Below are 23439 nucleotides of genomic sequence, written 5' to 3'. Positions count from 1 at the left end.
TTGTTATGTGTGCAACAGTAATATGAGCTGCTGCTGCGTAGATGAATGTGTGCCACGTGTGTGTCTGTGTGTGAGTGTGTGCGTAGGTCTTGCCTTGTCCTCCAGGGCAGCCATGCGTTCCTTCAGATGGAGCTGCAGTCTTTCATTGGACTCAGTGAGCAGACGATCCACAGTGTCAGATAAACGCTTGTTGTGCTCCTCATTCATTTTCTCCCTCTGACGAGCCTGGAGATGATCGGAGAGAGAGAGAGAGAGAAAAAGACAGGGTGGAAAGTCATAACCACATTTTCTCTTTGACATGACTCCATTTAGGTGCATTTATGCAGCTAATCAAACGCCTCTGCATGCATTAAAGGATGTATTGTGCATTTAGCCCGAGATCACAAGCTGCCAGAGAGGTTGTCTTGGCCAATGTCTCTCACAGCCAGAGCGATTTAATTACAGTCATTTACATGATGATGAAAAAGGGGTTCAATGCCTTTTCTTAAATGGCTTTGCTCAATGTGTATTCTACAATAATTCCATTAAAATGAATTAACACAGACATAAACAAACACACATCTGCAACTACTACGACTAAATATAGTCGTGAGATTGCACAGAGAGAAAGAGAAATTTGCCTAGCGTGAATTATTCAGAGTCTAAAGATAGCAGCCAATCAGTCTTATGGGTGTGTGTGTGTGTGTGTGTGCGTGAAAGATATGTGGAGTTGTTTTAAATTCATGCAACAATGCACCATGTCTGTCCTGTGTGCATGAAGTGTATGCATGAGGGAACACAGATCCAAGATTCAAGGCGTCCAGCTAATGTGAAGCATCAGTACACACACACACGCACACACACATTATAGTGAGAGGTCAGAGAGACCCTGCAGGGCTGGTGCACACACACACACATACACACACATACACACACACCCTTCCAAGCTCTTGATTCTTCTCCTCCAGTTGAGATTCCAGCTGTCTGAGCCGCTCCTCCACGTTGCCATGACGTTCCTCGGCCTGCAGAGGGAGATGCTTACACGTAAGTTCAACCGCCTCCACCACCTCTGTAACTTTATGTCTGACTGTTTCTATAGCTTTGGTGACTAAATTATCATTTGCTGAAGTCTCTGCACTTTGTGTGTGTGTTTTTGTTGTGTTACCTTGGAGAGCGCTGCCACTCTCTGGGCCAATTCGGCTTCCACCTCTGGCAGAGTCTCAGCCTTCCTCATGGTCTGAGCCAGCCTCTGCTCTGCCATCTCCAGCATCTCCTGCAGCTGGCGCACCTTTTCTTCACTCTGACACACACGCACAAAACATGCACACACAGGCACACACACACACATACATGCACAGAGAAGAGGCCCATTAGTGCGAGGCAGTTGCAACCAGTGCATTGCAGTCATGGAGCAGCAAGGACACGTCACACAGGCCCTGAATGGAGGATGTTGTTGACCCATATGGCGTTGAACTCAGCCTCACCCTGAACAACACATGAACCACTGAGTGTGATATTTATTTTACCCACTCAAGTGAAATATTCTTTAACAGTCGACCTTGAATGCATCGCACTCATGTCACCTTACATCAAGTTGAATGTGCCACTTTTGGCTGATTAATACTGATTAAGTTCTTGTGTCAGGGTTTATCAGCTAAGTTCTGACAGGATCATTTTCACAGGTGCTTTTGTCGAACCTGTATTTAAATGTCGATGGCAGTCGGTGCTTTACTCGACATAGCGATCACCCATTTCAATCTGAATGACAGTTTATTGAAAATATACGAGGAAGAGGGTTTTTCCTGTAGTACATGGCTGTATATGGCTGCTGTGTTTGTTACCTGTCGGTGCAGGGAGTCCTTGGTGGCCAGTTCATTCTCCAGTTTGTCGTTGAGGTCATGGATGTGTGTGGTTTCCCGCTGGGCGGCCAGGTAGCGTTTTTCTAATGTTGTGATTCTCTCCTCCATGTCCTCTCTCTGTGGGTGCAGGGACACAACAACATGTATGTGTATGTATGGACAAATACCTTATCTTAAATATTATCATTTAAGACACATTATTAGTATAAATATTCATGGTATCATGTACAGTTGTTGGGATTGAGTGCAGCCGGAAATCAGAATCCTAACCTAGAGTAATTTGCAGTTACAATAAATGTAAATGTGTGCACAGTTTCTCTAAAGCAGTGAAAACTCAATGACATCTAAGATGTTTTTCGAAGCAATGATATAGTTACATATTATTAATAAAGTTCCATATTTTTCCCTCAGAAAAGTCGAAAGGTAAAGTTTTTTATCTTCTTACTTAAAAGTAAAAATGTAACTTTTTGGTCTCCAAGAACAGAAGCACGTCTCCTTTGACCTCACCTCTCTCTGCTCCCTGTGTTGTTTGATTGACAGCTCCTCGCTGCGGCTCAGTTCCCGGCGTGCGTTGGCGAGCTCTGCCTCCAGCTCGGCCAGGCGGGCGCTCAGAGTGACAGAGTGCTCGCGGCTTTGGGACAGCTCCTTGTTGGTGCGATCCAGCAGCTCCTGAAGTTCAGACAAACGGCTGCTGTCATCGTGAGCGTCTATGGAGCCGTTGGGAAGTCTCTGTAAGGTGGACACATACATTTATATATATATATATACACAAACACACACACACACACATACACATTGTCACACAAAAGGTGGTTTAGGACTTAGTTACACAAATAATGTGAGAGTTGACATAGAAAACACAGAGCTGTTGGAGAGTAGAAAAAGTTGGATGACCTAGATAAAAAAGTGTTTTTATGCATTTATGGGTGGTGCAGTGTGGTGTGGTGCTGCCATGTTGTTGTTTTGATGCTGTTTCTCATCTCCTCACAGCTCAAAGTGCAGTTCATTCCAGGGCCTTAATTAAACAAACCTTTGGGGACACATATTCATACAGGCAACACAGTGGGCAGTCAGAGTTATTAGGACCCCCTCCGCTGCCTCATGTTCCCATTTTGCCTGCTTATGAATACCTTACAGAAACAGAAACTTGCACGCCAGCACAGCAGGAAGTGGAGCTAAAAAGCATGAAGACGCTTGGTGGTTTGTGCAATTGTGCGTTTCGCCTCACAAAGTCAATACTTTTACACCCAGGGACTTTGGAAATGCCACTGTACGGCCCCTCGAGAACGCCAAACTGTGACAAACAATGGATACGACGTGGAGCCAAGATTAACTCGGAACAGAGTTCCAAAGCAGCTCTCTAGGAAAAAAATACATGAGGTGATGATTTCATGGTGTTTTGAATTAAAAAATCCCCTGAAGGATGCTGAGGGAAACTGCAGTAATTGTCAGCAGGACAGCCGGTGTCATGAATAGAAGTCCTGACAGCTTGGGTGTTTGCACAGTTCACACACAGAGAGACATGTACCTCTCATGTTTACCTCCGCCAAGGAGGTTATGATAATGCGGACACGGGCCGAGAGAGAAGCCAGGCGGATCCAGGATTTGTTTTACTGGGATATCTGACATATTACAATTGGTGCAGCTTGATTACATTTAAGGCTGTTGGGCCTTGTTGGAGCTATGCACTCCACTGAGTTCCATATGAAGCTTAGTGTGAGTTCAATTAGGAAGACTTCGTTCACAGTTCACTCTCACCCTCCCTCTTCTATTCAGCTGATTGTTGGGTGCTCTGATCTCAATCAGCCAATCATGTTGCTTCAATCTGCTCACTCTGTTTTCAGTCGTTTTAGTGATTCGCCGTGACCCTCCTCCTCCCCAGTCACCTGCAGTCTCCATATCCAGTATCTCATCAGACCCTCCAATGTCTCTACATCCTATCAACCACCACCACTGTCTAAACCTCAGGGGATTTCCTATACTACACACAGCCTGACCCCATTTTAACATCACTTTGGCTCTAAGCACTAAATAGACCAATCTATACCACATTACTTTCTTCTCTAATTATGCTTGGCAATACATTTTGTCCATGTTTCATGGATGGCCATCCTTTTTCACACCCACCTCACTTCTGCCATCCTCTCTTAACGGGAACATCTTGATTTATCTAATTTAACTATTCTTTCATAAAACACATTTTATTTTTGCCTTCTCTGTCTCTAAGCCAAAGAAACAAGAGCCAAACAAAGTGGAAGCAAGTGTGTGCATGTGTGTGCGTGTGTGTGTTTTTTGTGTGAGCCACCAGACAACAACCACAGACAGACATAAAATAGAGCACAGAGCAGAAAAACAATCACACAGCCAGGAAGACCTTCCATGTAGGTTTGGATCCATCTGTTCTCTCCAATGAGTCACCATCCTTCCTTTGTCTCACCATGTTCAACTGCAATGTAAATTAAAAAGAAGAAAAAACAGAACACGCATTTACTAATTTTTCTCTTCCTTCACTGAACCAAAAAAATTAAAAACTCGGACTCCGGATGGGAAGTCTGGCTCTCGGGCTGTCAGCGTGCTTCAGACAACATGCTCCTGCATATTTGGGAGAACTATTAAAATGAATTCTACTCAGATTACTTAAAATAGAGAGGGGATTTTATTTTATCTTTAGAATAATTCTTCTGATGGCATTTACAAATATAAGGCAATTTGCTGTGTGTGTGTCTGTGTGTCTGTGTGCGTGCATGCGCATTGGCAAATGTGTATGAACAGAGGGCCAAGGATACTGAGCCTCTCGCTGAGCCTGACACTTGGAGAATATATCGGATCAGACAGGAGGCTGCAAAAGATGTCTGCTAGGAACTGAACAGATGTTTCACTAACCAATACACACATACTCTCACACACACACACACACACACAAACACACACACAGACACATAAACATGAACGCATGCACACCTCTTGGTTGGTCACCACTAGCTGTCCCTCCAGGGTGGCCACCCTCTCCAGAGCCACCCGAAGCCTCTCACGCACCTGACAGAAACACAGAGAGAACACACTTCAACAACGGGGTACAGAAACATTGTGTTGAACTTACAACAGTATGTGTTTATGTCATTTGTATGTCTGAATTTTACGTTATACTGAGAAATGTAATCTGGAATTTTTTTTGGTATCACCGTTCATTAATTGGTTTCACGAATTTATTATGTTTTGACATCTGCTTCCTTTTACAGTTTCACTCTGGTCTCACTGTAGTTTTCTGGAGAAGCAGCTTGCTCCACACTTCCTCCATCTGTTTCACATTAAAATCATTTAATCTCTTCCCTTTCATGGGGGACTTTTACTATGAAAACCAGGAAGTGCTGAGGTTAATTAACAGATTACCAGAAAGAAAAACAGCAAAAGGGAACTGATCAAAAAGTGAGGGAGGATAGCAACTGTTTAAAAGTAGGACATGAGTGATGAGGTCGCCAAGCGCAGCTGGCGTTTACACCTGCATTCATGTGTGTGTGTGTGTGTGAATCCACCTTCTCATCCAGAGCCTTGTGGTGTTCAAACAGCGACTTCAGAGCTTTCAGGACCTCCACCTCGCTGGAAACTCCAGATGGTGGGGGGGCTTGTCTCTTCACCACTGTCATCCTCAGACTGCGCTCGTGACGAGACACCAGACACTCCAGGTGCTCCAACAGCAGCTACAACACACAAACACACACAAACACACACATTAAAACACACGTATATATAAAGCACAGGCATTCATGCAGAACCAAAGGGAATACTAATTTCAAGCTTAGAAACATTATTTGTTTTTATCAGCACCACTGCACACCTGCACTCACATATAGAAATGCACAAACATACCCTTGTGTTGTTCCTTTCAGCTTTCAGCTCTGATATCTCCTCCTCTTTCTCCAGCAGCTGCTCCTGGCATATGTTCAGCTCCTTGGTCAGGGTGGCAAACTCCTACAGACACACACACACACACAACGCATACAGGTTCATATTGTATCGGTGATCGATGCAATGGGCTTTCTGAGCTGTAATCTTAAAATGCAAACCCAACTGGGTGTTATTGACCAGTTGGTGACCGAGTAGCACAGGAAAGTTATAAGTAGCTGTTGCAGGAATTCTTTATCAGCAGGTAAGGTTGGGACAGACATAAATAATGGGCAGTCCAGGCTCAGTAAGAGTTGGTCTGAGCCGGTGGAAGCCTCATGACAAAATAGCCACCGAAATGACACCGTGTTATCTGCTCTGCACAAACACAACCTCAGCTGTGCTGCTCTGACCACCTCAGTGACCACCTCTGGGTTTTTCGGAGCCATAAAATGTACAGTTGCAAGAGCAAAAACAAAGTGGACTTGTGACTGATGACATTGTGTTTGTAGTGATGTTTCTTACATAATTAAAATATCACTTTCGTTGTTGTTTGAATACCTTACTACAACTTGCATGGAGCGCTGCAAATTTAGTAATAAAAGGTCAACAATTATTTCAGGATATGTGGGTCACATTTGGTGTTTTACAAGAATAAGCAACATTAGGCTCACATCCATTTAGTCTGGGCAACAAGAATTAAGGCCACGATTGTCTGAAGTGGTTCACCTCCCGTATGCTACTGCATATAATGATGTTGAAATGATTTCCTGAACATATCAGTTTTACCTACTATTCTGATCCAAATTTTATGAAATTGTATGATTTCATTATGTTGTTCATAAAGTAAATATAGTGTAAATACAATTGATAGAACTGAGAACACCAAGAACAGTATCACCCCTTTCTCTCTGACACAAACACAGGAGCAAATACAACCGGTGAAGATTAAGTATTTTTTAATTAAACAGTGTACAGATCTATAATAAACTCTTAGTTTAGATTAAATGTATTTCACTTGAGAGCAATTGCAATTATTGATTTTCATTCTTTATGCTAATTAGTCCTGCTAGAGGTCTGAGACCGAAGAGTCAGTGCTGCTGCTGATGTTCTTTACAGCCACATCCGCCCAAACTTTACTGAGGATTGATGAATGAACATGGACCACATTGGTTTATGGCTGATATGGATCCACTCAGTGTGCCATCAGTAAAACATGTTGGAAAATATTTTCAGCCCCTTTGTGCAAGCTGTGCACAGACTGTGCAGATGCAGCTTTGAGATGTATGTCAATAGGATTATAGGATCCGTCACAATAGTGAATTGTCTACCGTACAGATATTTATGAAATTTCTTTACTCCAAACACCACGGCTAGTCCCTCCTTGTCTAGCTGGGAGTAGTTTTTTTCAGCGGGATTGAGGGTCCTTGACACGAAACCTATCGGTCTGTCCGAGCCATCAGCCATTCGATGGGACAGTACTGCCCCCACCCCATAGGGCGAGGCATCACACGCCAAGAGGAGAGGTTTGTTTCCATCATAGGATCAGGGGCAATTTAAGAGTTAAACCCACCCCAAAATTATATCTCAGTCACTATCTAAATACAATTGAAGGTCCAATAATCTTTTATGTGAGATTTCCATGTTTTGTTACATTAGAATTAGGTCAATGTGTCAAGACTCTAGACTTTAACTCGGAACTTGTTTTTTGTTTCCTGACATTACCCGTGTTTTCCTTGTGTTTGGATATGTGATCACTCTGTGTTTCCTGTTTTATTTTGAAGTTTTACTCCTCAAGTGTCTTCAAATTAACTTCCTGTCATTGTCCTGTTTCTTGTCCCTGTGATTGTCTGCACCAGATCCTCATGTGTTTCGCCTGTGTTCAATTATCAATGCCTCCCTGTGTATAAGTCTATGTGCTTCCCTTTGTCCTGGTCAGTTGGTTGTAGTCGTCTGCCTTTCCCACGTTGATGTCTAACCCCCTTTTTTTGCTCTCCTGTGTTAAGCTAAAATCTGCTTAATATTCAATCTCTATGTCGAACTATTACTAATATATATATATACATATATATTTCCCCTTTTGTCTATTTTTGTTACTCACACTGAAAAACCAGCTATTATCTGTGGACTCCAAACTTGCTTACTCATAGCTCGGAGATTAAATCCAGCGTCCTGGAGTCAGAGTTCTGATAAAAAAGATTAAACTTCTCCATTGCTTTGTCTCTGTAGCTGCCGACTAGGCAAAGCATATTTCGCCCATGATTTTTTTACATTTACACCAGTCACACCGTTAGATCTTCTTTCCACTCCATTCTCTCATCTGCAATCAATCCTATCTGAGATGGAAAACTACAGTACATTGAGAGATATATTACACATCTCTTTTTGTGGAAGTTAAAACTTATAATGAAACACAGCAGAAGTGTGACATATTAGACATAATTTAGAAGAGTTCAACATTTTGGGGAAAAACTTTTTTGCCAAGTGTTAGCTTAGAAGATAGATACCATTCTCATGTCTACTCTGTCCTCTAACTGGCTGTTTTACTGACTTTTTCCTAAGCTAACAAAAATAAATCTAGTCCTTATTATTATTGTAAGCCTTTATTATTGGTTATGAGTGAAAATTCACCTAAGTACAAAAACATATTTCTCCTGTACAGTATCTCTAGTGTGAAGTTGATTAATTCATATATTCACAGCTTATCCCACATTATTCAAGCTAGCAGCGCCACCTTTTCACAGCTACACAAACAACCACATATTATAAATTTGATGGGCATTTTATGTTCTTTTGGGGCTGTAAAGTGACGGCTCCATTAACTTTAATAGTTTGGGAGACGACGTGACGGAAGTGCAGCAGTATTCTGCTGTGTGTTTGGTTTTTACAGTTTATAAACTTTAACGGCATTTCGCCCTGCAATTTTTCATTATGGGGTGAACAAGTCCTTTAACATCACATCGGCCAAAGGTGAAATAAAATAAGAAGGGTGTTCTTAAAATGGTCTCACGCCCCAAATATGTGTAAATCTCAAATGTGGGCTGACTGAATGGCTGTCATCTATCAACCTGATTCAATATGACAAGCCCATTTATCACTGCAAGACAACATTTATGACAGAATAAGTTTTAACAATGACAGATGTCTTTCACTTCATCGCACATCTGGCCCACAACCCCGGTGAAATGATGGCACCTGGACAGTCCACTTCTGTTTGCCAAATCTGGGCCACAAGTAAGCCATAGCAATACAGCATGTCAACCAAAGGTGCCCAAATTCATTTTGTGCTGTTTGGGCCATATTCACCATTTACTCCATGGCTCACTTTACACTTTAACAAACAAATAAATAATAAATTGAATTTTGTACAGTAATGTAAGGTTTTTCTGTCCAAAATTGCGGTATATTACAGTATGTTTTGTTCCACCACCCAAAATTTATTTGGGCAACTCATGCTGAATCAAGTCCCATTACCTAATTTAGCACTGTCAACGTATAGGATTCAAATAGGCATTCAATACTTTAGATAGATTTTTATTCAAGATATGAAGGAACACTAAGAAGAGGAGGAATTAAAGATGATTTCCACAATGACTGATGGCAAAGAATTAGATCCTAGGTCTCCCTATTGCTGCTCATCCATCCTGCTCCTGGTATAGTCAGCAGAAGTCCAATTTTATTAACAGCAAACACTATATTACAGACAGCATTTCCCTGTTTTGTCATATTTGTTTTAAAAAATCACTGCGTATAAAATGAAACTTGCAGATAGTCAAAAAGTTGTATGTTTAATTTAAGATTGTCCATCTTCTACAGATATCTCCCACTCCAGCAATGTTGATGGTACCTGACCCTCACAGCCAGTTCACAGCTGAGGTACTGGGTAAGTGTCAGATAAGCAAATCTGGCAGAAACACTGTTGTTGTTTGCATCATGACAAAGTCACAAATGGACGTATGATGATAATTAAAGTCATGTCCTCTATGAGGGCATCCAACTCAGTTTTTACTGCCAACTCATGTTCAAAGGAATAGCCTACTACTGCAACCTGATGCTCATGTCATGAGGTAACATTTGGTTTCACATGGCAAGACTTTCATTTGACATACGTACATCCTGTTGGCATCACCTATGTGCACTGTGTCTACTTATACAACTTATATCACTTATAAATGGAGCTGCGTCTGATTTCAGTGTCAATTCACCTATTGTATTTGGTAACTTTTGACATAAGTGCAAAAAGAGATGTTTTCACACTGCGAACGATATGAACCATGGTTCAGTTTGATCAAGACAGAGAGATGATCAGACTTAACTTTGGTCCCTTGGTCCAAACTGTGTGTTCACACCTGTTATTGAACTTCATGTCCAAACAAGGTAGGTGTGAAAGCACCCAGACTGTAGCCAAGTCGATGGAACATAGCATTCCTGACATGGTTATTACCAGTACAGAAATACACCTGCCATCTGATCCTGAAGTGTCAACAAGTCCGGTGTAACCACAACAACGGAGGTACAAAAGCTTTTCCAGCCAAGTGTAGATTAGGGCAAGATAAAACTGTGTTTTATAACACATTCTGTACTCCAGAATATAACAAGTGATTATAAAAAAATTAAATGATTGTGATGCTGTAAATTGCATTGACAAGTATCTAAAGTATATATTACATCCAATATAAATTGTCACTTGTTTTCAAATATTTTGCAGCCATCATGACACAGAAATCATTATCACAATCACATTTGCCCCAAAAAAACAAAACACTGACTGGATTTACGAATTTGACGAATTAGATTTAGTTTTTCCTGTTTTAAGATGACAACCTGAGCACTTCCGGGGCTCACAGCGGATTTTTCTTTGTCTGGGAGTGAGTGGATCTTGGTGGTGATATTGAGGGAGGGGGCTGAAGAGCTTGTTGTCTCTTTCAATCATGGCAAAAAGGCTCAAAAGAACACCTCCTCCACTTCTCCTCTTGTTTATCTCTCCATCCCATCATCTCTTTGGCTTTTAAAAGCTCAGCATCCTCCTCTTTAACTGTTTCAATATTCCAAAAAAACAAAAACAAATTGGAGACACTGGTAACAAAGAACACATGAGGGTATGAACACATCACTTCCGATATAAAACATCGCTGTCTAGACAAATCTATTAAATTTCTCATGAAGGTCTGTCAAATAACCTCCCTCTAGCTTGCTTCTACTGCTTTTGCACACACACAGACACACACACACACAAGATCCTAACCTCCAAAAACCATGTGAGCTTTGAAATCCCAGGATGTTTATCCAACTTCACACACTATAGACGCGGCTCTCTGACAACACAACCTGGACATCTGTCAGAGAATATATCATTTAGAGCGGAAAAAGAAGGTTCTGGGTGTCTGGAGGAAGAACGCTGCTGCTCTTCTGCCTCCTACCACAATGTGAGATAGCAAGTGGTTACCAAACACTGCTGAGCCTAGACATTGTAAAGGAATTTCTCCCCTTCGCTTCCTTAAGCAGTTCGGGATTAAAGGATGAAAAAAATGCGGTGTGTGTGTGCACAGAGAGAGAGAGAGAGAGAGAGAGAGAGAGAGAGAGAGAGAGAGAGAGAGAGAGAGGGTAAGAGATTGGAGTGCAGTCGAATAAAAGAAAAGGGCTGAAAAAATGTACATTCAATCTCTCTCTTTCTGTCAGACACACACACATGCGTACACATGCACACACATGCACAAAACCCCAAAAAGTACAAGGTTTATTACCAGTCTGCTTATCCGTACACTCTCTCTCTTGGTCTGTGTGTGTGTGCTTGGCTCTAAATGTGTGATCTGCACTCTGAGGGGTTAACACACACACATCACACCTGAAATGTGTCTAAAATCACCCCTTATCCACTCATTTCCTCTTCCCTACACAATAAGGTCTATATAGAGTTTACATGATAGCGAGTATTAAACTGAGGTTAGACCCCAACTCTATTGTCTCAGGAGGGACGGTGAAGCGAGCATATGAAGTAGTGCACGTGTTTTCACTATTTGTATTCTCTTGTGGGATTAATACATATTCTCTCGTGGTGCCTCCACACTGCTCACAAATGGTGTGAGGATATTTTGTTTTGCCAGTCGTTTTCAGTTTGTTATTCAGCAGTGACGTTGTGGTTAAGGAAACCTCAGTGTAAATGAATCCTACTGAAGCTGCCGCAGTAATACTTTTCACCTCTCATCATTCACAGAATTGACAGACTCTCACAAAACCCCTCAAGTGAATCCTGAAATTGGTAAATATAGTACTATGCAGCACACAGTCAGGATTCCAAATTTTTGTATTGTTTTAGAGATGAATGTGTGTGTCTGTATTTTGTTGCGCTCTTTATCTAAATAAAAATAATGATATCCCAAGACTAAACAAGTACTGAAAAGAACTGTTGTATTTACTATTCTGAGTAACATGATCACTCTGAAAGCCCCAAAGTGGTATCCTTTTTACAACCATGTATATTAAGGCATCCCTAACAATCCCTCTCCAGTCCTAGCACTACTAAAAGATTGACCATCATGTGTCTTATACAGATCTCTCAGATATGCATTGAGAAGAAAAATAACAGATTGAACATCCCCTTGGTTTCTGCGTAAAGAAGACGATCAGAGATTTACAGAATAAAGATCGTAATTTTGCAAAAAAAAAGAAAATTTTTTTTTAGAGAATAAAGTTATTTTAGAAGATGAGGAAAAAAATAATTGAAAAAATAAGACTCAAGTTGAAAATGTGCCTGCCGGAGTTTCTCTATCATACGCAATCTTTTTAAATCCTGATACTTATGATAATGCATGGCTGATGAGCCTTGAGAAAACTTCATCCAGAACCTAAGAAATCAAGTGTACTCATAGCAACGCAGTGCTTCTGATCATGTAACCTGCACTATCCAACCTGTGGTTTATTCATGCAGAGCACACACACACACACACCCACACACACACACACACACACATAAGCACACACACACACACACTTACACACACACACACATACACACACACACACAAACACACATACACACCCACACACACACACACACACACACACACACACACATACACACACACACACACACACACACACACAAACAAACACACATACACACACACACACACACACACACACACACACACACACACACACAAACACAGACAATAAGAGGGCAAGTTCACAACTGTTCTCTGCAGGTTGTTGAAGGTTATTTGTGAGAAACAGGAAATAACAAGCAAAATACCATATTTCTACACTTCATTGTCAAACAGCTTCTGTAGATGGTTGATTTAAAAATCATTCAAATATGAGCCTCTAACTTTGCACTGCAAAGTGTGGGCCTATTGACAAGACAGTAACACGCAGCCAAAACTGATTTCATCCAGAGTCTGAGGACGATGACTTGGATCATCTTCTCTGTGAGCATCAGTGAGTGGGAGGAAAAGAGGAAAATATGGGGAAAAACAAAAACAGGAAAGAGACTTAAACTGTAAATAATTATTAACTCTCTCACACCTTGTATGATTCATAGTTGAGGGTTGTGATATCATTAGGTCAATCAGATGATGTTTACAGCTCCAGTACACATCACAAGTCGTCAGATTGTTCCTTACATGTTAAGTTTCGTCAAGGAAATTAAATTCCACTGCATTTAAAGATGTTCATGGTAGTTGTTTCACTGCTTCTGAAACACAATTTTTCCTTAACCGTAACCCCTGCTCATCACTCCCATCATTCCTGTGTAATCATCTGGTGGAGTCATTAAGTTGGAGCCTAGACGCCAAACACTAAACCTGCTCTACTGCTGCAATAAATGTTTAAACGCAAGTTGTCTGACTGAAATCAATTCATCAGATTTGCTTTTCTTGTTATTCCCCATGCTGACATAGAAGTCTGGTTTTGGCCTTCAGAGCAACATCTGACTTTAACTATACCACAAATAGATTCAGAAACAAGACAGAACGTGTTCATTTGAGTGATTCTGTAGAAATACGTTTTATAGTAAATACAAGATAAGAGTCAAAGAGTTTCATGATTAAAACTATAATGATCGTTCTCTGTGGAGAGGCAGAGAAGAGCAGCGATACCTCGTCAGAGATTGTGTGTGATGATGAGCTCCTTCATAAACCAAAAGACACTGAATTAACTGTAATGTAAATCGTCTTAAATCTCTAAGGAACGTCGCAATGAAGATGAATGAAGGGGTCGGGGGCTGAGAGCATGTGTGAGTCCCCAGGGAGACTCGGATATCACAGATCTGTAACTCTTCACCACTGCAGAGAGAGAGCGAGAGAGAGAGAGAGAGAGAGAGAGAGAGAGAGAGAGAGAGAGAGAGAGAGAGAGGTAGTTCGGTGGCAAACAGCAGAGAGGAACTCGACCTTCCTCTGACAAATCTTAGCACACACACACACACACACACACACGCGGACACACACGCACACACACACAAACACACAAACAAGGACTCTGACACACTCTACCACTACAACACCTTGCCTGGGTGTTGGCCCTAGGTAGGCAGTGAGTAATCTGTTGCCATGGCACCACCCCACACACGGCTGCCGTTGCGATGGCAACGGTATCATTAGGAAAGTGACGTTTTTGAGCAGCATAGACAAACTTTGCATGAGCGTTTAACCCCTCCTACACACACACACACAAACACAAACTCAAACACACACACACACACACACACACACACACACACACACACACACACACACACACACACACACACACACAAATCCACTGGGAGTGTGATGCTGAGATGGAGATGCAGCTGACTGCAGGAGAAACGTCTCCAATCTGACAGGAGTTACAGAGGAAGAACAACCTTGCCTGAAAACTCAGGATGAAAACATGGAACATAAATGACAAATGCAAGTTTTTTGGGATAAGTCCTCATGGCTGAGACAGTTGTTAAAAAAAATTGGCCTCTGCATAATCACTGTGAGTCATGAGCAAATCAGCCTAAGTGAAGCACATTAGGGATAATACCATGGCTGACTGAAGCTGTGCCAGCTCTGGACTCACTTCTCAAACGCTGAAAACGCCACAAAAAATACGCTTGGTGTAAATAAAACTCAGTAAATCGCACTCGGAACACCTTGGTGGTGTGATTCCTGTTTGAAATCCAAAGCAAACGTGAAGCCAAAAGAAACACTTTAAATGAGGCCTCGAAGAAGCACGACTACCCATCGTATACATGCATATCAACAGTCATTTAAAATCCTGATTATTGGCTATAAAGTTGACTGATGCAGCAAAAGCATTTCTATGGCGGACACATCAGCTCTGTCTCTCTTTCCCCAAAATATCCCTCTCCGATGCTTCAGCCAACAAAGTGGTGTCAAATCCCTGCAAGTTTTCCAACTCTCTGTCTCCTCCTCTTTCCCACTGTCCTTCAAGGCTGCAAAGCACAAACCTGCAACGGAAGAGAGGGACCAAGGAAGGGAGGAAGGATGAGAGGGTAGTACTTCCTCTGCTTGGATGAAAGGAGAAACAGAGTTTTTTGTTCCAGCATCAGTAGAGTTTATCTCTCTTATGCATGTTGTAATAAACACATGGCGTGTCGAGGTCGCACAGCAGACACAGAAAAAGGAGAGGATTTCCCAACAGTGCATGACACATATTCATATTCTTTATTGCCCTGGACCATTGGGACATTTCCTTTGGCTGAAAACTTGCAGCTACAGTCGCAGCAACCAGTGAAGAGCTTCCGTGGAGAGGGGGGGGTGTGCCCACATTTTCTAAACCAATATACAATTTGCATGACGGCAAGGCATTAATCATTCGTCGAAGCCTGATTGAGGCATGGTGGTGAAAGGGAGGGAGGAGGAGGAGGGGAGGAAAAGGTAGAGAAGAGGCCATTTCTCAGCCCCTGAAAAGAGTCATCAGCGCTGAAATCAATACTCGGCTCAGGATATGTGGAGAATGTAGAGCAAGCTATTTGAGCTGGAAGACATCCATCACGAGTAACGTCCCAAAACTGTACAGCTGCCGAGTCCCTACCTGGTACATGTGGTTGTTAAAGTGGGTCCCATTCTGAAGGTGGATCTTCACTCTTGGGTTCATGGTGGGGGATGAACATATCAGATCCCTCAAGCAGACCCCCCATAAAAAAGAGAGGCAAAGGAAGAGGAAGAGGAGGAGGAGGAGGAGGGAAAGGAGGTGAGGGTGAGGAAGGTGGAGAAGAGTGTAGCAGGGCTGAATGAGAACTCCCTCTGTCCTCCGCCGGGACAGCAGCACTCAGCCTGTCAGCCTGCTCTGTCTGCAGCCCAGAGACAAAAACAGAATGTAACACAAATGATGAGGATGGAGGGAGGAGGAGGAGACAGAGAAGGAGGAAGGACGGGGCAGGGTTTAGACGAGGACTGCTCGGGGCTCTGGCCACCTGTTCTCTGTCTCTCTCTCACACACACACACACGTACATTTAAGTTTAGGAACTCTTTGGGAGTTTTTAAGTCACATTTGGAACTAATGCCAAGAATTACCATGAAATTAAACGCTCTATTTCCTCTTAATAAAAACTCCAGTCACCGCTTACTCAACACAAATTCAAGGGACCCATTTTCCTCCAGCGTGACATTGCGCCTGCTGATTCCTTCTATTTATAAATGGCAGCCTGTTTCGTTTCTCTGCTCTCAGTAGGATTTCACAGAGCATACACTTGGCTGAAGCGCCTTACGGTGATTTTACACAATATCAAGAATATCAAGTATATTTATTCATCATATTGTTATAACGTCGTCTGCAATGTTAATGATCCTTTATCTTTTTTTGGCACCATGAGATATCATTATAACATTACAAAGCAGTATGTAAATGTGGAAACTGTGGCTCAAAATCCTGTTTCATTTTAAATATTTGGGGTCAAAGATTATGTTATCACATGATCTGAATGAATAACATATCTGAGATTTTGAGAATTAAGTCATAATAGCACAACTTTATTCTTGTAATATTATGATTTCTTCTCAATGAATAGTTTATTTTCATAATATTACTACTTTATTCATGCAATAATATAACTTTATCCACAATTGCAACTTTATTCTTAAAATAATATAACTTGATTCAAGTAATGTTATGACTTTCACCTCATTCACAACTTTATTCTCAAAACATTACGACTTTATTCTCATAATATGACTTTCTGTTAACCTACAAATTTATTCTGATAATATTATGACCTTACTCTAATGCTATTATGACTTTCTGTTTCATTATAACTTTATTCTCATATATCTCTTAACATTGTATTCTTCTCCAATACGGCCCAAATTCTAGTTATTGCGCTTACTAGGTGTGATATAGATTTTTTTCAACATTAGGTGTAAACAGCTGGAGCATACTGAACAAATTGTGTATGTTCTCTACATCTTTAAATTGGAAAAGGTTGCAGTCAGTGGGTCTACTTTCTTGCACCTGGTTGTCAGGGAAACAGGGTTCACAGGAGAGAGGAGATGAATCAATGAGGCAGACTGCACACATCAAAACACCCTTTTGTGACTGTGGTGACTTCCACCATTACCTGACAGCAGCTCACTGCAGGCTGGAGACACATCCTCACATCCACTCAGTGGCCAAACACACCGGCCCCCTGCTGCTATATGGGTTAGTGGTGACGTGGAGACCCCTACTGGCAGCATGGGGTTGCAAGTCATGTATCCACATTAGCTAAATGTGTGTGAGGAGGCCAGTTAACCAGCTTTGCAGTAGCAAAGTAGCTGTGACTTCATTATTCAAATAATGTGCACTTATCGCGCATGAAGTCATCTCGATGCAGGGAAACAACCGACAAGAGAAGCCAGTAATAATTCATGAAATGTGATAACTTCTCATCCATGTGGAGCCAGCGACAGAAACACAAAACATTCAAACTCACACTTACCGCAAACACACACCACAAGGCAACACAAGCACATCAGCAGTACTGACAAAAACACAAGAAAGTGAATTTTCGGCAGAAGAATTTACAGACCCCTCATTTTCTTTTTTAAACTGACAGCCTCTCACAGTTTTCTCTCTCTTGCGCCTCCTCTCTATACCTAACTCTCTCTCCCTCTCGCTGCTGCCTAACTACACTTGATTACTTCTTTCACACTCTATCCACTCCAGCTCCTCCTTCTCCCTCTCTTATCCCCCCTTATTTTTTGTCTTACTTGGCTCACCCTCTCTCTTACTCTCTTCTCTATTTTTCTCAAGCGTTTCTTATCTCGGCTGAACCACCCTCGACAGACAGCAGCCATTTTACATCATGACATAATATGGAGCAGAGAGCATGCACCTCCATCCCATCATCACTGAGTTTGGTTTCAGAAAAAGAGTGAGACCTCCATACTAGTATATCTGAATCCCAGAGATAATGTGTTATCTCAACATAAGTCTGACAAAGAGTTTGAGATGCTGAATACCTTTTAATTATAATTACTGTAATGCACTAATCCCACTGGAAATTACATGCAGTGTCACTGATGGGATTGAGATAAGGCTGTAATGCAGTTTTAACAGTAAACCACTAAGAATAATGTATTGATGCCAAGACTTACTATGTAATCTTGTTAAGTCAATGCAATTTTAATTTGACTTCAACGCTAAAGACTTTAATTTCATTTGCTTTCATTAAATCAAATACATTTCTTACACTGCACTGTTATTTTTTTTCTTCGTAACCCTTTTTTATTTTTATTCTAAATGCTTAATTTGTGTATTGTCTTATGTTGCTTTTCTATTTTGAACGGCCTTGTTGCTGAAATGTGCTCGGAGAATAAACCTGTCTTGCCTTCATAATGCTGTTTAATAGTATTGTGGTTGTAATGGAGTATTAAAAGAGAAGTTTGACATTTGAGGAAATACACTTACATGAGTAAATGAGATGAAGTATACCATGCCTCTAAAATAAACACATGGCTATTATCTGTACAATAAATATAAATATACAACCAGCTGCCAGTAGATGAAAAAACTAATAATAAATGTTAAAGACACATTTTGTAAATTTGGAAAATAAACAGAGCTTCGGAGTGTCGTTATAGGCAGATGTGTTATCTTTGGACAGAGCCAGGCTAGCTGTTCCCCCCTGTTTCCAGGCTTTATGCTAAGCTACATGAACCAGCTGCTAACTGTAGCTCCATGCGTAATGGTCAGACACGAGAGAGATACTGATCTTCACAATTACATTTCACAAATGGATCAACTAGTCATCCAAAATAACATCTATAAAGAGCAGACATAGTGGGTGGTGTGCTTTTAAGCCTGAGTTGTATCTGCTGAGCTTTAGGCTGCTTCCCAACAAGCTCCACTAATCAGATGGGTAGGCCAGACTGTCGCCTGAAGGATGAAACCCAGGGTGAAAAACGTCCATGAGTCTGTTTCTGCTTAAAACAAAGCTGTGAGCACACTGTACAAAACTGAAATGCCCTATATGACAATGTCAGCACTTACATTGAGGCAGTGATCATCTTGAATCGTGATTGTTAAAATGTAGAAATTTAAAATTGACTGTTTAATTCCATCCACGTTTCAGAAACAATCGTCATTAAGGGAAGAGTCATACCTTCCCCATCTCCACACCCCTCCCGCTCTCCTCATTAGTGTTTTATCTAAGAAGAGTCATACCTCCTCCCTCTCCTCTGTCACCTCCTCTCTCGTGCCCCTGCAGCCCAAAGTACCTGTGTCAGCTCCGTCTTTCTGTCTCTGCTGCTGTCCTCATCAGTCAGTCGCAGAACACGGATTCCCTCCCACCATCGCCCCTCCACCGTGTCCTTGTCAAGCCCCTGCTCCGTCCAGAGGGAAGCCTCTTACTGCCACTGTACGCACAATCATTGCAAACAGCAGATGCACTCACAGGCTCTGAACTCTGAGTTCAGCCCTAACTATACGCTGATCCAGAAATGCGAAAAATGTTCTTCTCCGTTGCCGCATGTAAAGATATTTCATCCTCGCAGCCATAAAACATAAAATAACATTCAGAGTATTAAAAAATAGAGTCTATATAGAGTCTATATAAAAACATTTCAAGTGGGTGTATTTTACTTGGTGGCATTTGTGTGTCTGTCTGTCCCAGTAAAACACCCGACAGTTTCAGTCTCTTTTGGATTAAACCTGGCCCATTGATTGGGGTTAGTGTCAGGACCTGCAGTATTGATTCTTCTTCAAACCGCAAAAGGTCAAGGTCAAAGCATGGGATCAAAGCCTCATGCAAACAGTGAAATGATTAAAGCCTCTAGATTTTTGCTAAACTTGGTATGTACCCTGAGATTCGTAAATAAACAAGCCTTCTGTCAACCAATGTAATTTTCACAAATGGAGGGAATTTTGAGAATTTGCCAAATCATAATAAATCTTTGTAGATATCTTCAAGCTTTGGTTGGGAATACAGGTCTACCTAAACATTTTCAGGCTGACCCACAGGGGGTGCCAGATATATGTCATATATTGTACATAGACTGCATATAAAGAAGCATCCACTTCCTCCCACTATCCAGAAACGAAGCTAGAATTTCCCAGATACAAACGCAGCTATCGATCGGCAGATGGAGGTGCAGCAGCAAGATCCTGCCAATACTCGCACTGAACCAATCTTAAGTCAGTCTCAGCTGTCAATCATGACGTTTCACCCCGTTTTTGTAACACGTATTATGTCATAACTAAATGACAGAAAACATTTTAAGGAAAATGTATTTGATGCATACTGTTTTAGTTTGGTCCATATACCTTTTATTAATTAACATGGATGAGGTCCGCTGCAGCCAGCCACCAGGGGGTGATTGACATTCTTTGGCTCAACTTTTTGGGAGCAGCCATGTCCTACAGCCAATGGTAATATACAATATTGTAAAAAATTAGTACTTCAAATCCCAGGGGTCGGAATTTCATAAAAATGGCTGTGGAGGCAAATATAAGCCAAAATCTCAAGTGTCATATTGATTGGTGATTGGTGTAAACGCGGCCTATCACATCTTGTTTGCTAATAACTCAAGATCCCTTCGCTCCTAAAGGAAAGAAAATTAACCTTACTCGACCGCACTTATGCCCACAAAGTAAACATATTACCCTCGTAAGGTTTTACAATCTCATTTCAAAATATGGATGTATTATTATTTTCTTGTCTTGCATCTCTCTTATAGTTGTCAAGTTATAATTATAACATTCACTCTTATGTGTAAAAGTTAAAACCTTCATACCGAAAAATTCTAACAATGTAACACATATTGAATATTTCAGTTTCTCTCTGAGTTCCTTTTAAGTTTTAATATATAAACCCCCGCTATACACAAACATACTGACTCATTCTCTGAAAATACACAAAGTAACACACGTTTACTCCAGGGACCCCACCAACACACACACACACACACACACACTCAGTCCATCCCAGCTGCTCTGTTTTGCAGATGAAAGTGTACCACGGTTCTAGAGGAAAGCAGGAGATGCATCAAAGCTGCACAGCTGTATAAATATTAATCTACATATTCAGAGTAAATAAACTGTTCCAAGGGTACGCCCAGCATAATTTGCAATAATATCCTCTTTTCCCAATCCTTCATGTAGCTAAAAATGGCTGTGAGTAACGGGCAGCCTAGGTGTTGTGTGTATTTGTGTGCAGGTCAGGGAACGCTGCTCTTGCCCTTCAAAGGACACAAACAGCAGTGACAGGATGCAACTCTACACCACTGTGAGAGTGTGTGTGTGTGTGTGTGTGTGTGTGTGTGTGTGTGTGTGTTTGTGTGTGTGTGTGTGTGTGTGTGTGTGTGTGTGTGTGTGTGTGTGTGTGTGTGTGTGCATGTGCGTGTGCGTCTACAGTAAGTCGACAATAACTGTAACTATAATGACAGAGGCACGACCAGCACCTCTCGTGGTGCCAGAACGTGAGGTGTCACATTACTGTCCTGTCCTTCTCCTACCGCTTCTGTCCTTCTCTCCGACCACAAAACACACGGATGGATGCACGGACTGGGGGACTGAATGAAAAAACATAGTCAGTGCTCAGCTGGGGTATTTTACCAATCTATATTTTACTGGGGTACCCAGTATTTTTCACATTATTAAGAGTATGAGTGTATGTATACATTTCTATTACAGATTGTGATTAAACTGCAGTTTTAACAAGGTGTCTGGTCCATCAATATTTTAGAATTTAAGTGTCAACTCATCAGCCTTTGTTTAAAGATTTGGACAGGTATTAGAAAGGGAATAACAATGGGTATAAAAATAACTTTTTCTGCAAAAATACAAATCCACTGTATGATAATTCAGAATTGAATTAAAATACTGCTGTAATCTCAATGTTAAACAGCCAGAGGTGAAAAAAGGTGAAGATTGGATGAAGTGCAAACAAACAGAAATCTCCACTAGTATCGTGGAAGGAGAAAAATACCTAGAAAGGTGAAATGACTTTGTGTACATTCAATTAGTTAATTTCTTATCCTTGAAGGCTTAATTTCCACTAAACTGCACATTCACTTCCTCATACTTCTTTGTGTTATAATATTTGTCCATTTCATTCTTAATTATTCCACCTCTTTTTAATTCTTAACTTTTTATTGCACTGTATATTTCAGATGAATCATCTCCACAATAAAATGATTTAAGTGGACAAATATAGGTTTGTGTGTTTTCCAGACCAAAAATAACATGATGTACTCCCAGAATACTTAAAGCTGGAAACATCAGAACCAAAGGGCATTAAATATATACAAGTAATGCTGTGGCCCAGAACTAATTTCATCACGTCACACTTTGAGGAAAAAATGCTTTTTGTTAAAAAGATGCCGATTCATAGCAGTTATATATATCCATGTCACAAAGGACAAACATTTCACAGACATGCTTTACTTTTGAATGATATTAAAACACACACACATGAACACTATATATGCAGACCCAATATATAGTTACTGTCTACAGTCCAATTTACATTCAATGACATCAAAACACAACATGTGTGAAATGTTGTGTTTACAGTTTTTCTCGATTGCTTAAGCACGATTTTCAAAACAGGGCCCGTGTTTTCAAAACACTACACACAATTAGCACAACCACACACCCAATTAGCAAAACACTACAGATCCTTTGCAAAATTAAACACTCTTGTAAAAACTATACACTTCTTTTTAAAAAACACACTTTGTTACTATATGAAACACACACCTTTCACATTACTATACTCTGTTTGCACGAGTTACACTCTGCTGTGATAAACCTAAAACACTTTTAGCACTTCTACTTCCCTATGTTTAGAGTAGGCTACTATCAACAAAGTACAAATATAATGTAAATTCACCAAACACTACATAAGACCAATGTTGCAGACTGAAGAAACTCATTTATTTCTCAACACGCCCAAAATGTTGACATAGAGATTCATAATACTGTAACCAAACGTCACTTTACGTATTGTAAGTTCAAAAAAAAAACAACAAAAAAAAACTAGACATTGTCTCTTCGCCTAGCTGGATCTGGCCAGAGAATTTCATCAACATCGCAGCCAATGTTGTCATTAGCAAGACACCTTGGAAAGAAACGTCTTGAATGACGAATCCATCCTTGCATTGCTGCTACCTCCATCTGGTCACAGGCCTCCTCCATGGCTTGGATGAGGGGTACCTCAGCCTGGAGACGGAGATCATATACCTTCCACCGCCATGCCGAGAAAAACTCTTCTATAGGGTTGAGGAACGGAGAGTATGGTGGAAGATATAAGAC

At 41.1% G+C, this 23439-nt stretch overlaps 1 protein-coding gene across 1 annotated transcript in view; it reads right to left on the bottom strand.

Annotated features, from left to right (window-relative positions):
- The window catches only part of ppfia4 (PTPRF interacting protein alpha 4), a 54596-nt gene that overhangs the window by 10552 nt on the left and 20605 nt on the right, over positions 1–23439 (bottom strand). The window contains exons 2-10 of the mRNA XM_061069894.1: positions 5706–5807; positions 5372–5536; positions 4800–4874; positions 4213–4284; positions 2346–2567; positions 1821–1955; positions 1145–1279; positions 918–1001; positions 94–225 (exon numbers count right to left, since the gene is read on the bottom strand). Of these exons, the coding sequence (XP_060925877.1) occupies positions 94–225; positions 918–1001; positions 1145–1279; positions 1821–1955; positions 2346–2567; positions 4213–4284; positions 4800–4874; positions 5372–5536; positions 5706–5807 (1122 nt within the window). The remainder of the gene's footprint in view (positions 1–93; positions 226–917; positions 1002–1144; positions 1280–1820; positions 1956–2345; positions 2568–4212; positions 4285–4799; positions 4875–5371; positions 5537–5705; positions 5808–23439) is intronic.

The sequence above is a fragment of the Limanda limanda genome, chromosome 4 (genome assembly GCF_963576545.1).
Source record: "Limanda limanda chromosome 4, fLimLim1.1, whole genome shotgun sequence".
Lineage (NCBI taxonomy): Eukaryota > Metazoa > Chordata > Actinopteri > Pleuronectiformes > Pleuronectidae > Limanda > Limanda limanda.
The sequence above is the reverse complement of the archived record's forward strand: the minus strand, read 5'-3'. Positions and strand labels throughout refer to the sequence as shown.